Source organism: Hakea prostrata, chromosome 3 (genome assembly GCF_041222555.1).
Source record: "Hakea prostrata isolate BN-2017 chromosome 3, UWA_Hpros_2, whole genome shotgun sequence".
NCBI lineage: Eukaryota > Viridiplantae > Streptophyta > Magnoliopsida > Proteales > Proteaceae > Hakea > Hakea prostrata.
The window spans coordinates 24310502-24326600 of NC_142602.1; the positions used below are offsets into that span (position 1 = coordinate 24310502).

The window sequence follows — 16099 nt, forward strand, 5'->3', positions numbered from 1 at the left end:
GATAATGAGGACTTTATCCGAGATTGGATTCTGTCTCTAGGACCTTTTGTGGAAAATGTACCATATCAACGCGCTTTAAAGTTACCAACAATGACAACACCTCATGTAGAGACAAAACGTGTTTTAAAATCACGAACTGGAAGACACCCCCCCCCCCCCCCCAAAAAAAAAAAGAAGTACACGAATGGAAGCACTCCTTAGTTTTTCTTTTTTTTTTTTCAGTGAAGTAGAAAAAAAGCATGTTGGTTTCTTCTTTTGCACCACAATCACCATCTCTTTCTGTTTGTGGCTGTTGTTTCTTATTATTTTTAGTTTTGTCGGTTCTTTTAAAGTTATCGTAATAAATAAAAAAACTCCGGATCCTTGGTGTTCCTGCAGTGTTTCTTCAATTATTCTTTTATTAACTTTTTTATATTGTTTGAAGCTTTTCTGCTGGTGATGTTTCTCATTATTCCCTTTTCCATCACTTCGATTGTACAGTGTTCTCCCGGAGCTTTTTTTTTATTAGTTTGAGTTTCTTAGTCTGTAATGCCATTGTCATTTTGTAATATTGCGCTTGTGATGCCTTTGTCATTTTGTAATGTTAGAAAATAGTAGCAGGGGTAAGGTTTTTAGGGTCACAGATTCTTCCCTCATATAATAAGGAAACAATAGCCACCCACATCCACATGTTCCATCCTGCTTTGTTTGCTTTTGTTTTAAAAAGGAATCTTAAATGGACCTTCACAAAAATCTGTTGCTGGGGTTCATGACTCCTGGAAACATGCATGCGATATGGACAAAATGAATCAGATGCTCTGTGAAGAACACTCATACTTTAACGAGAATAACTAGATTATGGATCATAAAGAATCAGGTTGAACATAATGGAGGGGAAAGGAATACTGCAGAAAGGACACAGTGTATGGGTTGGTAAAATGGCTGGTGTTCTTCTGTAGCTTCCACCCAAGTGATGTGAGAAGTTGAAAAGTGCTATCCAAGGGAGGATAAACTGGGTGCAGTGTCACACAATGCCTCAGTGATTTTGCATTCGGTGATGTTTCCCATGAGGAATTTTCTGGAGATTTTTACCAACAGAGATTGTTTCAACTTTCAAATTTTGAGGGTGTTGCCCAACTGATTTTCTATCCTTCATTCTTTTCTTAGATGTCTTGAAACCAGCTGAGTAAACGAAAGGGAGAGATGGCTACAAATTAGATTGATTATTATTATTTTGGGGAATCTGAGGCTCATCTGAATCTGTTCATACGAAGTAGATTTCTTCATTGTTGTGTATAATGGGTGCATGATTCTGCTGGATTTGCTTCATCAGAATATAATACCACACCTGATACATGCTTCTGTGCTTGATTTAAATTCACATGTGCGTTGGCCTTCCTATTTCACAGAACGCTTGTTATGTGTTGTCTGAAATTTTTGACCTGAAAATTAGTGGGGGTTTTAGGAAATTTTTTTAAAAAGAGTAAAATATGTGTATAATGTTGTAATTGTATCATGGGTAATATAAATTGACAGGAAGAGTTTTTTTTTTCTTGCAATTTCTTCCCCATCCTTATGTCTGATAATGATTAGCCTTATCGAACATCACTGTTTTGCAATTATTTGTTTGGATCTTCCAATGGAAGACGAAACCAATGAATCCTAAATCTTCTTCCTATTTTTCTATTCGCCTTCGGCAAAATCTGCTCCTAAAATTTGATAATGCATACCATTTCTTACTTTCCATTTGGGAGAGGTAGGAGTTGAAAATCCCAAGTTAATGTACCTAAAAGGAAAAAATCAAAATTACATAGATCTATGATCCAAGGGGAGGTAGTAGTTCCTTCGGTCATACTCAATAGAAACTAGAAAGATGGCCTTTCCAAACGAACCCAGATCAGCAATCCAGATGCTCCCATGACACTTGCTAACCACGATACAGGGGAGGCCATAGGGTACCCTGTGGGTCCCACCCCTCTAAAAAAAGTTTGTTATTGTTAATTTGTACCTAATTTTGTGGTTAAAAAGTTTAAGGAGAGCCTAAAATGCCAGGAGTCATCACATTTTTTAGTCCCTCTTTTCAAAAAGAAAAGGCATTTCAAAGAACATGCTTTGAAATGCCACAAATAAGCACATTTACTGAGCCCTCTTGAGAGGAATTAAACACCTTGAAAAAACATTACATTTAGATACCAAATGCCATATACCTTATTTGAGATCTGAATGTGAGCAGCCATGGAGGAATTGACTCGTGTCTCCCTATCCTTTAAATTGTATAGCATGTTGCAGGTCGATTTTGTAGAATATGTCTCACAAGTGGATATCCATAGAGCTAAAAAGATCCAATTTGGTTTTCAATATAATGGCATCATCATCTGCGAGAAAATGTTTAATCTTTTTTAGGAACAGTTGAAGAGATAATTTATATAATAAAGATCGGAATATTATATAATATAAGGCTAGGCTAAGCCCTTATGCCCCAAAAAGATTGGAACTCCGACCTACTATGGAAAATGTCTAATGGTATATAGATAAGAAAGAAATAGCTCTAGCAAGTAGAGACCTAGTCTAAAAGGAAATTTTTGCCAAAAATATAAAATATATATACTTTTTCGCTCTAGAAGTTCGTCTACTTCGAAAAGAATATTATTTTGCAGGTCTTCAATTGACGCAGACGTGCTCATTAAATAACCAGTTATCCCTACACCAGATATGAATATGGCCGGGTGGCTTTGGATTTGAATGAGACAACCATGTCAAAGTTCAACTTGGAAAAAACAAAGGAGAAATGCGCAAGTTTGTAATATGAAAATGCCTCTGGCATTCTTTAAAAGGCAAACTTCAAATCTTTATTCCTGAAAAAGATAGCAAAACGTTGACTTGTTTAACTTGTAAGGGAAATTAGGTAGTCTCTCTGTTCTTTCCCATTTTGCATTATTGGGAAATGGTGAAGGAAAGCCTTTGTTTAAGCTCTCAAATCTGGATCTCTCCAAGACTCTCACATGGTAGCAGCATCAATTATAAACACAGGCCTTGTTAGCTAGATCTGTGTCGAGCCCAGAAATGGATTCCTTAGAAACCAAAGCACTCACCACAGATACATCATCAGAGAAGTTCTATCATCCTCTTTCTCATCCTGAGTCTGATCAAAAGAATTCAGCAGCTGCGGTCAACGGATTCCTCAGCATTATCTATGAGCCTTTTCAATGGCTCAGTATGCTATGCAAACAACTCGACACAACATTTGTGATTGGAGTTGTTCTAGTTTATGGTGTCAGCCAAGGTTTTTCAGGTGCTTTCTTCAGGGTTGTCTCAGACTACTATTGGAAAGATGTCCAAATGGTACAACCCTCAGCAGTTCAGCTATTCATTGGACTTTATTACATTCCATGGCTGATGAAACCCATCTGGGGACTACTCACAGATGTCATTCCCATCAGAGGTTACCAGCGCCGACCTTACTTCATTATCGCCGGTATTATTGGACTTGCTTCAGCACTTACAGTGGCTCTTTCTGCTGAACTGTCTGTCCTTGTGGCACTGTTATGCCTCATTGGGGTTTCTGCTGGAGTGGCAATCGCGGATGTGATGATTGATGCTTGCATTGCCAGAAATAGTAAAGAGATACCAGCATTGGCACCAGACATGCAAAGCCTCTGTATGTTCTGCTCATCCGTTGGTGCTTTGATTGGGTATTCCACAAGTGGCATGTCTGTTCATCACTTGGGTGCTCAGGTTTGCTTACTCTGTTTCTCCTACCTTCAAAGTTATCAGTTTTGAAACTTATCCATGTTCCTTGAATTGGGTACGTGTTGTTTGTGATTTTTGGAAGGGATCATTGGGAATACTAGCAATGCCTGCTGCACTAGTGGTGGCACTGGGTTTCTTCTTCTATGAATCAAGAAACAGTATCCCTTGTGATCAAAAAAAGGTATGGTAGGCCACTAATTTGTTACAATCTATCTTCTTTTCTTCCCTCAAACCTCAAGTTTGATTTTCTTTCTTTCCCCCAACAATCAAACCTAAAAAGGCACTTTGGTCATGATGTTCCTCATCTTTTAACTCCGTGAAGTTGATAGACCAGAAAGATTTAAACTCAGATCGGGTTGTGAAACCGCGAATCAACCTTAACAGAACAGCGACTACTTACGCTAATTTCTGCTTTCTGCCCAAAATCAACAGTTGCATTTGTGTCTTGCAGGTTTCAGAGAAAGTTGGGGGAGCTATAATTGACATGTACACAGCCATTAAGTGCCCAAGAGTGTGGAAGCCTACTCTTTATATGTACCTCTCCTTGGCCGTTAGTATCAGCACTTCCGAGGGACAGTTCTACTGGTTTACCCAAGCTAAAACTGGCCCTCATTTCTCTCAGGTCATTCTACTTTCTCTTAATCCAAACACAAGTGTATATGTTGCCAGTAATAGCAGGGAATTCAACAGGAAACAGAATTGCGGTCTTTGCTTTACTGAGACTTTGCTTGATGATTGATGCAGGAGTTTGTTGGAGTGATATATGCAATTGGTGCAATGGCATCCATTGTAGGGGTCTTAATTTACCACAAACTTTTGAAAGGCTTCCCCTTCAGAAACCTGCTATTCTTTGTTCAACTTCTCTATGGCACCTCCGGCATACTCGACCTAATCTTCGTCCTCCGGTGGAATGTAAGACTTGGGATACCTGATTCCTTCTTTGTAATCACAGAAGAATGTGTGTCTAGAATCATAGCAAGGTTAAGGTGGATGCCCATGATGGTTCTTAGCACAAGGCTTTGCCCTACAGGGATCGAAGGGACGTTCTTCGCTCTCTTGATGTGCATCGACAGTCTTGGCAGCCTCACAAACAAGTGGGCTGGTGGCCTGGTTCTTCATGCATTGCACGTAACAAGGACAGATTTCACCAACCTGTGGCTTGCGCTTCTCATTAGGAACTTACTGAGAATTGCAACATTGAGTTTGATATTTCTCATCCCTAAAGGAGATCCATCAGACATGCCAAGAAACAAACCAGGCACAATTACTGAAGAAGAAGGCATGCAACTTGTATCCATGGATGAAAAACTTGAAGCTTAGCAGTATATGCTTGTACATTATGAGATATAGAGCTAACAAACATCACCAAGGCACATCTTTGATTTTCTTATCAAGAATCCCGTCCGAGATGTCCAGAAATTATTAGTCTTTAACCATATGATTTGTAACATCTTCACAAGGGGAATATGTCGTAAAAAGAGTGCTCAAACAATTATAAAGTCTCACCACACAAAAGGTCCTAACCAAATCACCTATTATGCAAATATACACACAAACACACATACACTGAATATATAATGAGGGCTTAATCCAATATCATTTGTTTCTGAAAAATGTAAAATATGTTTTAAGGTAACTAACAATGAAGTGAAGATAGAAATGAGTTCCACTGAGTATCCATCTTCATGTGAAACAAATCCATCTCCACCAAATGGACTCTCTATCATCCTGCTTCACCATATAAGGATTGTCATAGATTACAGTGATCGGTTAGGAAAAAAGAAATTCTAAAGCAGAATATACCGTAACTGGGGGGCAGGGGAAAGGATTGACAAAAGAACTGAATACGGGGAAAGGATTGACAAAAGAACTGAATACAAAACAATTTAGCAATTCAAAAGCTCTTATAAGGGAAGAACATTTCACACTCTGAAAAAGGGTCACTAATATCCATCACTGTTTGGCTATAAAAGAGCCCTCTTATGATCTTATCTACAATATCAATTTGGCAAGTCAAACAACTTTGATATAAATCTTTTGCCTCATGTAAATCGAAGATCGTATGCACAACCAAAACTCTGTCCTAATCTATGATTTCTCCTTCTTCTGGCTCTGACTTCGCAATGTCCTGCAGCATAGCATGATCAGCCTCACCGACATACTCACCAAACGTTTCTGTTTCAGGATCACTTTGATCAGAATCATTTTTACCACCATCATCATATACTGAATTATAATGTTTTGGACCCCCAGTTTCCTCGACATCGACTTTCTCAAGAACCTTGGAAACACCATTATTTCCCTGCCCTAAATAATTCTCAAAAGCCTGACCCTCAGTCCTGGTGTCTCTAACTGTCACCGAGGGGAATACCAAAGGCTTCTCAGGCCCATCTTTAAAGAATGAATTCAGCAGCATGAACCTGAAAGCTTGCAGCAGATAACTCTTCTCTCTCTTTATCTCTGCACTTAGAAGCTTCTGCAGAAGGGTTGGCTGTCTCTTCACTGAAGCAGGCATGGTAGAAGAACTGTCTTTTAAACATTTTCCTCTTTTACCATACTTGTTCCGGGATCTCCTGCTTTTAATAATAACTTTTTTATCTTCCTCCCTTCCACCAACTTGTGTATCAAATTTAGACAGATAGTTTGAAGGAATTTCCGCAACTTCAACACCCAATTCAGCTTGTTTTGCCAAAATCTCCTTAAGTTGCTGCAAGCACAGGTAATAAGTTACAACCACTCGCAAGAACTTTAGCAGATCACAAAATTCTCCAGCAAAAGAAGTCACTAAATGTAAGAGCTACTCATACAAGAGAACTAATACCACAAATACAACGTACAGTATAAGAAGTAGCACTCCCAATCAAATAATGATAGAACAGGAATTGTTTGTAAGACATGCAACAAACAATTGACTTGAGATGAATCTAAACTCATCATATCTGAGTTGTTCTAATTACATATTCTCCTGCAGCTAATAAAACTTCAAAATGTTTCAGATCATCAAATCAAAATTCTTCCTATACCCTAAACCAGTAACAAGATTCAACCTAGCAGTCACATGGTAACCCTCCAAAGTTAGGCATTCTTGGTAGTCGCTGAGAAAAATCAGATCAACCAACCTCCATGCCAAAGGGATAAGGGTTGGGAAGAGAATGGGCACATTAATCCTCACTTTTGTCGTACAATTAGGTCTCCAAAATCTCAACCCAATTAGATGAGTTAAAATGTTTACTTCCTCCTCATATGCATATACTTTATTCAGTCTTCGTACTTTAAGAAACATAATGGTTCTCATCAGGACCTTAAATGTACTTTGATTATAGATAGATAATGCAGGTGATGCTATAAATTACCATAAGGATAACTAATAAAATAAGAGAGAGAGAGAGAATTGGAGGAAGTGTACTAGTTTTGTTGAGACTCTTGACTTTTTTTTCACACTAGTTTTGTTAAGACCATGCATCCACTTTATTGACACCCCAAAAAAAAAGAATATCAAACCAGCTGACTCAACCCAGACCCCAATGTGGTGCACCTTGCTGTCGTGTCTACACTAACTTATTCTAAAAGTTTATTGTACCAGAAAAAAGTGTCCACAAGTCAATATGGGATTCATTGAGGGAGCTTGTATCTTGCCACAACAATAAGTTAAAAGTAGATGTCATTACCTGACAGCGTCTTTTGGCGTCAGTAGCTATAAGTTCAGGGTTTTTCCTTTTCTCAGTAAGCTTCTGCATAGTGTACAAAAATTTTACAATTAGGATGCATGTTTCGGAATGAAAAACAAAAATGATAAGTGAATAATTCATGAAACTCAATCAGACCATCTCTAGATTGACTTTTGACGGGTAGTTCTTCCTCCTCTCTTCACGCCATTGTAGTACTTCTTGTTCAGTGTAGCTCAAGTGCAGAGACCTTTCATTTGAAAGGGAAAATTTCTATTTCAGTACAAAAGCTCTGTATTATGAAGAATAGCATGGTATAAACACCAGGTATGAAATTAAGTCAGTGCTTTGGGTGGAGTTCCATTTATAAATGTACAACAGAAACACTCTGAGTAGGTCATATTAACATAATATAACAGACTAGCATATAACACCACGCATAGCCCATTAAAAAAGTTCGACCATTGTTGATTATAACTCAAAAGTTGAAAGTCTGAAGCCCTTTTCTACAATTTTTCCACATTGATTTTAACTAGGTTAAATATATCCGCATCTGATTCCAAATATAACCAGTCAGCAACTTGAATCCATCACTTTTAGATCCAACAGTTGTGAAACCAAGTTTGCATCTTGGAATACATAAAATAATAAAGTCATACTGAGTAAGCATGTCAACAGATTAAACAATAACAAAGGGCGAACCCAGTGCCAACATCTTCCACACAAGCAGTCCCACCGGCTGGGGGGTGGGGGGGGAATTTTTCTGCACAGCCAACAATTTTTGCTAGGACTTTTTCGATACCTTAACATCAGGCTACAACTGTGGTCCACTGACCACAAGGACAAATTAAACAATGATGGCCATTATTACACTCTCATCCAATGATCAATTTAGGACTGGTAACAACTCAAGAAAGTAGGATTCATGTAACTTAAGTTCATTAAGAGCTTCTTCTCAATTAAAATATGGAAATAAACCTGAGACTGAGACACTCAGCATGATTACCTCCGATCTTCCCTCTCAGCTTGTTTGGGAGAATAAGAAATATTAGATTTTCTTCCTCTGTCATTCCTGTTCCCTGCTTCAAAAAATAAATTGCGTAAAAACAATACCAAACATCCATCTTATGGTGAACTAAAGGAAAGGAGATTACAGAATTCAGTGTCCTTACCCAGTCATCAAAAAAAAAAAAAATTTAACACGGTACCTCTATCATGGATGGTAACAGATTATAAATGGGTTGTTCGCCATGTTGATATTTACTTTCTGATCTCATGCATGACATGCAGTGTGAAAAGTAGGGGTGGGCAGCCCAACTTGGGAAAAAAACAAAGGGCTCAGAAGAAATTTTCAACATTGAATTGGGCTTGGACTGCAAAAACAATTTTGAATTGGATTGTTCACCATGCTGATATTTACTTTCTGATCTCACACATTACATGGAGTGCAAAGTAGGTGTGCTAGCCCAAATTGAAAAAACGCAGTGTTGGGGGGAGAAAAAGCAAATTGTTATGTGGACCTTGATTGCTGATATCATTGGGAAGCTGATGTTCAGGGTTGTGTCTCTCATATTTTGTTGGAGCACAACTTACAGTTACACAAATGAGCTACCAAATCTAGATTCCCAGATCAGATTTGGAAGGCCATCTGCAAGAATGCTAGTTCTAAGCTATCCTACATTCTGCATAAGCCCCTAGCTGATACCCAAGGAACAGGCTCATTGTTGTTACCTGGGGTCTAGGCACCTCCCTCTTGCTAGTCTAGTATTGGAGTTTCACTCCTTCCTCTTTCTCTCTCCCCTTTGCTTCTTCTTGTTTCCCCTTCAGGATGTTTATATATTATCACCCTTAAATAAATTAACTCTCAAAATGATGGATGGTAGGTTGAAGAACTCTACAACCCTCCCAGACAGGATCCCAAATCAAAACACCATTCAATGAAAACCCAAACTTAGACTGAAACCTCAAACCACATAATAACATGAAACTCTAGAGTGGATAGGAAGGATAAGAACCCTTCAGAAGATGGGAAATGATCCAATTAGCTGGCCAGGACTAATTTAGGAAACAATAATCTCACATGCAGAGTTCCCAATAAAGGTGAACTAAAACCAAATCCAGTGAACCCCAAATCAGTTTGAGTTGCCCTCTTGGGTACTCTTCATAATTCCCAAAAGATGGGTCTGAACAGACACAGAGATCCACTTACTGAAACCAATTTTCAGTTGAAATAGTACATAAAGATAAGTCTGAACAGATGTGCAGATCCACTTACAGAAACCAATTTTCAGATTTGAAATAGTACATAAAACAGTCAATCCACCAGCCAGTAGTATAGGTTAAAACCAAATACTCCACACATCTGAGAAACTATACCACTGAAGTTAAGAGATTAAAAACTAAACAGGGAAATGGTAATCCATAGGAATAAGATCAGAGAAGGACGAAGTTTTCCATCTTTTGATCAGTTTCAATGCTGAAGGCTGCCTCTTACAAGAATATAAATAGAAAATGAATAAGATTCCTAATCTGACTAGAAATCCAAATCCTATTGCTAATTACAGAACATGATTAACAAAAGAAACCAAGCCTATTGCATCTGCTTACCTTTTACCCATATTTTTAGGCCTATTAAAGTGAATATACATGGAAGCCCAACACATCCGCAAAACCTACCCAAGGCTTATTTCCAGTATCATAAGCAAATTGTGTGACTTGTCTGCATCACAAATTCTATTGTATAAGCAAATTGTGGGGTACATTATTAGGCCTTTACACTGCTTTATAATGCTGAAAACAGAAACAAAAAACAATTAAAAAGAGAGGATCCTAAACCTCCCCTGCCATTCCTAAATTGACTGAATCACCGAAAAAGAACTAACCAAACTAAAAAGGAAACCTCCTTTTGCATGAGCCAAGGTGGGGTTCCCCGACTAACAAGGAAGCTAAAAAGGTTAATACAAAACTAACTTGAAGTAAATCTGGAATTAGTAATTCTTATTCCAGTCCACCTCAACAACTTTATCAACAATAAATTAAAGAAACAAATCTTTTAAAACTATCACAAGGCTTGTTGGTAGATGAAATCCTTAAACACAGGGTATGAATTGTGTCAAAAGACAACAAAATTTAAAATAAAAATTATGAAACTGCAGACCAAGGTTTGAAGTATCAGTTTGTATCGCATTATATCAGCCGATACATATCAGTATTGCAAGCATGCGATATGATACATCCATAAAGGCCGATACGTATCTAAACTTTTTGCTTTTTCGAATCGTCTCTCGCGTCTCTCAATGTATCGGCCAATACGTGGGATACATAGCGATACGATGCGATACACAATGATACATACCCATAAGTATTGATCCAGCTTAAAAGAGGGAAAAAGCGTGGTCTCGTGACAAGCTGCAGACTCTTGCATTTCTTACTATTTGTGACTAGCTCGCCCATTGACACTAAATCTTGTACAACAGGGACAACAACAACAATTTGCACATTCCCAAAACTTAGGGGAACTTAATGGTTCTGCCCTCCGAAGAATGTGTTATATCGAAGAGAACATCTTCCAAACCCCTTAGGCCTTGGACATACACTAGAAGATGCGTTTGGCACCAATTCGAGCAAAGATGAGGGGTGAAACCTTGAATCTTTGAAGGCATGAACTGCTTTAGGGCAATCTGCAAGCCATGTGACTAGCAATTGCAAGATAATGGGTTGGACATACGAGCCTCTCAATTGAAATATGATTTTTTGTTCTTATGCATCCTAATTTTGCCTCTCTTCTCAAGATAGAGTCCTATTTCCGTTTTCTATTTTCCCAACTTAGGATTACTTTTGGGGATATGTTATTTTGATAATCTTCCATTCTCTTGGCTTGCACCCATCACTAGAAGTATCTTCAACACGACAAGATGAGGGGTGAAACCTGAACTCAATACGTCTCTTAAGAATCGCAAGCCAGTGACTAGCATTGCAGATAATGGGTGATACTTTAAGCCTCCGGGAGGCAGAGCCCTGATCTGCGAGACGACGAAACAAAGAAAAGTCACCAAACTGTATCCACATCATCTGATTTCTGGAAGAACCAGGTCTGAAACAATTCTTGAACCACACAGGTTGTTTGAACCAGATGAATCAAACCAAACTAGTCCTACATTAAATTTCCTTCTCCAAAAACCTAATCTCTATGTTTAAGTTTGTTGAGTTGCATTTTTATCCAAATGTTAGATTTTGCACCACTAGCATGTGTCTTGGCAAGAGATAGTAAAAGCTCCAGAGAAGCACATGGATCTCCTTTTTACCAGCCAATAAAGCATCTTTTTATCACATGTTTTCCGTTGAATGTATTATCAGTATATGCCAGTGCGTTAATTAAATCCACATGAGAGGAAATCATTACCACCATTGGCTATCTTAAGTAGAACCACACAAACATAAAAGATCAAAACCTTTTTCACCTTTCCTGTTGAAGTTCCTAAAGTTTCCTCCCTCTGAACTTGCTGTGGAATGAAACTGGGATTTCTGAAACCTGCTCAAAGTTGACTCCATTCAAAGAACAGAACAAATAGCTAGATGATTCATAATTAGAGGAAGAACGAAAGAAATTCACAAGTACCATAGAAAGCGAACCTTGGATTTGATGATTCTCGTCTTCCAAAGTTTTGATGATTTCCTGCAAACTTCTGGAATCGAGGATTCCTAGGGTTTCTGTATGCAATATTATTTCCACCATTTTTTACACTACTCCCCTGGAACAAATGTACCACTTTTTAGTCATATGAAGAACCAATATAACTTCCCCAAGTTTCTCAATGGTCTATGGATATAAACCGTTCTAAACAGAAGAGAGCATGGAACTGACAGCATACTGTTAGAAGATTTACAAAAAAATGCATATGACATGGTTCACCAAAATTACGGCATAGCTTAATGGTATACGCACCAAAAGGATAAGCTATCAAAATGCCCAACATAAACATTAATAGAACACCCAAGTTTGACTAAACAATTTACTCAATTAGAATGCTAGTGCCATGCTCATCAATTGACCAAGATTCAATCAAAATGCTCAACATAAACATTAATAGAACACCCAAGTCTGACTAAATAATTTACTCAATTAGAATGCTAGTGCCACGCTCATCAATTGACCAAGATTCACATTTAGCTGAGATCTGATGGCAAAAGACGCTAGCCATCCATGGCCAGTCAAAGGTTTAATGTGAATAACCTCATCATTTCCTTCTCAGAACCAACTCAAAATTCAATACATGACCCAACTTTCAGAACCAACTCAAAATTCAATACATGACAACTCCCTGAATTACTATTTAATGTTCTCGAGTAAACAAATATTTAAAAGGACATTTGTGACTGCCATCTTATCAGCTAGTCCATGAAAAAAGTCTTGCCATTAGAGTTGCAATTTCATTTCTGTGAGCTTCATTTTGAATCAGATTAAAAGTAGATCATCGACCTAATTTGTTATCCTGCTCTTGCCTCCCCCATCTGAGGTTGACACAGTCCATCAAGATATTCTCCAACTTCTACTCCTTTTGATGGTATTATTTTTTCTCACATACCAAGGGGGCAAATTCTATTGCTGATCCCCTGGCTGGAAAGCCCTCTTTAGCATGTGTATGATAGATTGGCCACAAATTCATGCCTTGGCTTCATCAACTATGTCTTGACTGAAGTTCGATGTGGTTCACATATTTCTTTTTCTCAATAAACTTCTTCACCAAACAAAAGTTTTCTCAATGAGTATCTCCTCTTTTAGAAGTATCTCCTCTTTTAGACATAAGCCCCAATCTGGAAATTATTATCCGGAGGAAAAAAATGAAGCATGGGAGGCAATGTTGAATTCAAAGCAACACCAGCCTTGAAAGAATAACTAGGACAAAAGAAAAGTTTAACCCCCATATGGATAACTTGGATAGCAGCACCACTCAAGTCTAACCTCTTAATCCCCCTCCCATATGCATGACTAGTGCTCCAAGGATAACAGACAAATTTTCCTAGTTCAGCTGAAATTCGACTCTCATGTATCTTAATTAAAGATGTTTAAAGGATCTTATGATACAGCCAGCATGAGAATGGATGCTCATAAGAAAAACCAACAATAGGTACCTTTATTTTCCACTACAGAAAAGCACCATCATAAAGAAACTAAATAAATATATATCTATATTAGATTCAGAAATAATCAAATCAAACAAGGCGAAGTGTAAAATCTACTTGGCCAAAACGGAAATTTTCTGAGAGGGCAATATCAATACCATGTTCAGGACAGAACATATACGAGCCAGATTATTAAAAGCTATGGGCAGGTAAGATTCACCTGTGACTGCTGGAAATTGGCATGTTGCAAGTTCTGGTGAGGTTGTTGCATAGCAGATGGAGTAATATTTCCTTGTAGTTTCTCAGCTACGATTGGTGATTCTTGGAAAGCATTCTGACCCATATTAGGTGTGACAAAATCATGAGTAGCTTGTTTATTGTGCACTGCAGCTTCACTTGGGTTGACTAATGCTACATGTTGACTTGCATTACCCACTTGATTCTGCAAATATAACTGTGCATTTGGCATGCCAATAGTTGGGTTCACATGATTGAGAGGATAGGTCATCCCACTTTGCATATTAACTGACGGATGTGGCTGCAAGGGTCCAATCTGACTTGGAACTTGAGGATGATTATGCATAAACAATTGGTCATTAGATAGAGATGGCATTATTTGATTTGAATTCTGTGGCAAATTATGGAAGAACTGCCCATGCGCAGGGGGTGTGAAAATAGGATTAAAATTCTGAGGGGTGGTGTTGGGAAAAGTCTGCCCATGAGTTTGCATTAAATGATGATGACCTGAAGGACCCAAAATTGGCATACCCGTCTGGACATTTTGAAGCGGGTGGTAATGGTTAGCAACAGTCGGGAAGCAAGGTGAAGGCACGATAGATTGTCCACCAAGCATAGCCATATAATTTCCGTTCAAATTATTGAAATTAATATTTGTATTCCCAAATGGTGGTCTCGGAAGATGGGGATTAAATACATTAACTTGAGAATGAATTTGTAAGGAATTTAAAGGAGCTAGAGGATTATTATAGGCACAAGAGGAACATGGAAGCTGGTTGATGAGATTGCTACTGGCTGAGAAAACTCCTGAATCCGCACCGCAAGGATTTGATGATACAACCTGATTCCCATAAGTGGAGGAAAACAATAAGTTAGAAGGAGAAATAAACATGGAAAAAAGTAAACAAATAAATCACCTGTTGAGGAGTTGAATTGTTGCTTCCTTCAGTCTGATTAGGATTGGGCGGACGCGGGAATGAAAAAGGACGCATTTTCTGGTCAATGTAATGAAGTTTAAGCAACACATTAGAATTAAGAAACGGGGGAGAAAAACCCCAAACCCAAAGGTTTACGTAAACAGAATAGAGGAACTCCCCCCTGATTCTGAAAAAACCATCATTCCGTTGCGTTTTTTTTTTTTTAACCAAAACAGTAGGTTCTATCAAAGGCAAAGACTAGCTCATTTTCACTCTCCTAAACCCTCAAATCAGATATTCAAACAAAAAAAAACACTAAAACCATTAAACCCAAACCCCTCACTTTCTCCCCACGACCACGGTAATGCCTAAGATTACTACCAAAAAGTTTTACATAATCTAACCATATATCAAGTGCAAAACCTCAATGATGGTAAACTTGAAAGGATTGATAAGTAAGCTTAAGTAACACAGTAGAATAAAGAATACCAGAAAGCTGACGGATTAACCACTTCCTCTCCAAAACAAGGATTGCAAGATCAAAAACCCCTTCTTACTCCGACCCGTCACGTTCAGGTTTAGGTGTTATGAGTATTCAACCCCTTCGGAACTCGAAGCAATGCTGCAACCAGTAATGCGGCGAGGAATCTAAACCCCTAAACTACAAAGAAACATTACTTCCTCGTATGGAAACGATTGCAATACTTCATGCCTCTTGAGTGTTCTTCCTCACTCTCTTTGTACCACTCAGAGCAGGAGCTGAGAGCAGAGAGCCGGGACTAGAGTTCTTCGACACTCTCTTGTACCACTGAAAACGAAGGTACTCGCTATTCGGCGCGAAGGGGTATCGGTAAGGAGATGATATACCTATGCGACACACCGTAGTGAGTGAATCGGTAAATCCCGGATCGGGTCGAGGATTGTGCTCCTGCGTCCGGGTCCGCTACCTTTACGGATATAGTATGTGCTTTCGGTACGATACCAACTTTGAATATTGAAAACCAAAACCGGACCATACTGAATTTAAACGAAACGGTACGGTTTTGGTATTTGCAAAAAAGGTTAGATATGATTTCGGTATTAAATCAGTAAGGAAAAACGATTTAAACACGATATCTAGTACGGTAAACTTTTGGTACAAACAAAGTAACAAACTCATGCCACTTTTATTATTAGTTCATTAAGATCCTAGTGAATTGCAACCAAACAATTGATATAATTTGATATTAACAGATACAAAGCAAGTAAATATAAGAAGATGAGTGAATGACGAAACGAAAAACTGAAATAGGGAATTATAGATAGAGTAAATGTAAAGCATTTTCATTATAAAATAACATTTATATCCATTGATTTGGTATGGTACCAATTGGTTCGGTTTTCAGTACATACCGACGGTATGAGTACTTAAAACCGGAACCATACCGA

At 38.3% G+C, this 16099-nt stretch overlaps 2 protein-coding genes across 2 annotated transcripts; one reads left to right on the top strand and one right to left on the bottom strand.

The window, feature by feature from the left end:
• The first annotated feature begins 2886 nt into the window (after positions 1–2886).
• Positions 2887–5248, top strand: LOC149021805 (Major facilitator superfamily protein). Its single transcript, XM_089149986.1, has 4 exons — positions 2887–3714; positions 3812–3910; positions 4181–4351; positions 4474–5248. The coding sequence occupies exons 1-4, from the start codon at positions 3043–3045 to the stop codon at positions 5047–5049; spliced, it is 1518 nt and encodes a 505-aa protein (XP_089006112.1). The 5' UTR covers positions 2887–3042; the 3' UTR covers positions 5050–5248.
• A 50-nt stretch (positions 5249–5298) lies between these two features.
• NUFIP (GATA zinc finger protein) lies at positions 5299–15495 on the bottom strand. Its single transcript, XM_089149985.1, has 9 exons — positions 15161–15495; positions 14672–14749; positions 13738–14595; positions 12027–12145; positions 11855–11925; positions 8401–8473; positions 7554–7644; positions 7398–7460; positions 5299–6436 (listed from the first exon to the last, which is right to left on the bottom strand). The coding sequence occupies exons 2-9, from the start codon at positions 14744–14746 to the stop codon at positions 5813–5815; spliced, it is 1974 nt and encodes a 657-aa protein (XP_089006111.1). The 5' UTR covers positions 14747–14749; positions 15161–15495; the 3' UTR covers positions 5299–5812.
• Between the last annotated feature and the right edge of the window lie 604 nt (positions 15496–16099).

Coding starts and splice junctions, on each gene's coding strand:
- LOC149021805 (XM_089149986.1), top strand. CDS start 3,043: ATGGATTCCTTAGAAACCAAAGCACTCACCACAGATACATCATCAGAG. Junction 3,715..3,811: donor TTCATCACTTGGGTGCTCAG/GTTTGCTTACTC, acceptor GATTTTTGGAAG/GGATCATTGGGAATACTAGC. Junction 4,352..4,473: donor CTGGCCCTCATTTCTCTCAG/GTCATTCTACTT, acceptor TGATTGATGCAG/GAGTTTGTTGGAGTGATATA.
- NUFIP (XM_089149985.1), bottom strand. CDS start 14,746: ATGCGTCCTTTTTCATTCCCGCGTCCGCCCAATCCTAATCAGACTGAA. Junction 11,926..12,026: donor CGAGAATCATCAAATCCAAG/GTTCGCTTTCTA, acceptor AACTTTGAGCAG/GTTTCAGAAATCCCAGTTTC. Junction 7,645..8,400: donor GCTGAGAGGGAAGATCGGAG/GTAATCATGCTG, acceptor TTCAAATGAAAG/GTCTCTGCACTTGAGCTACA.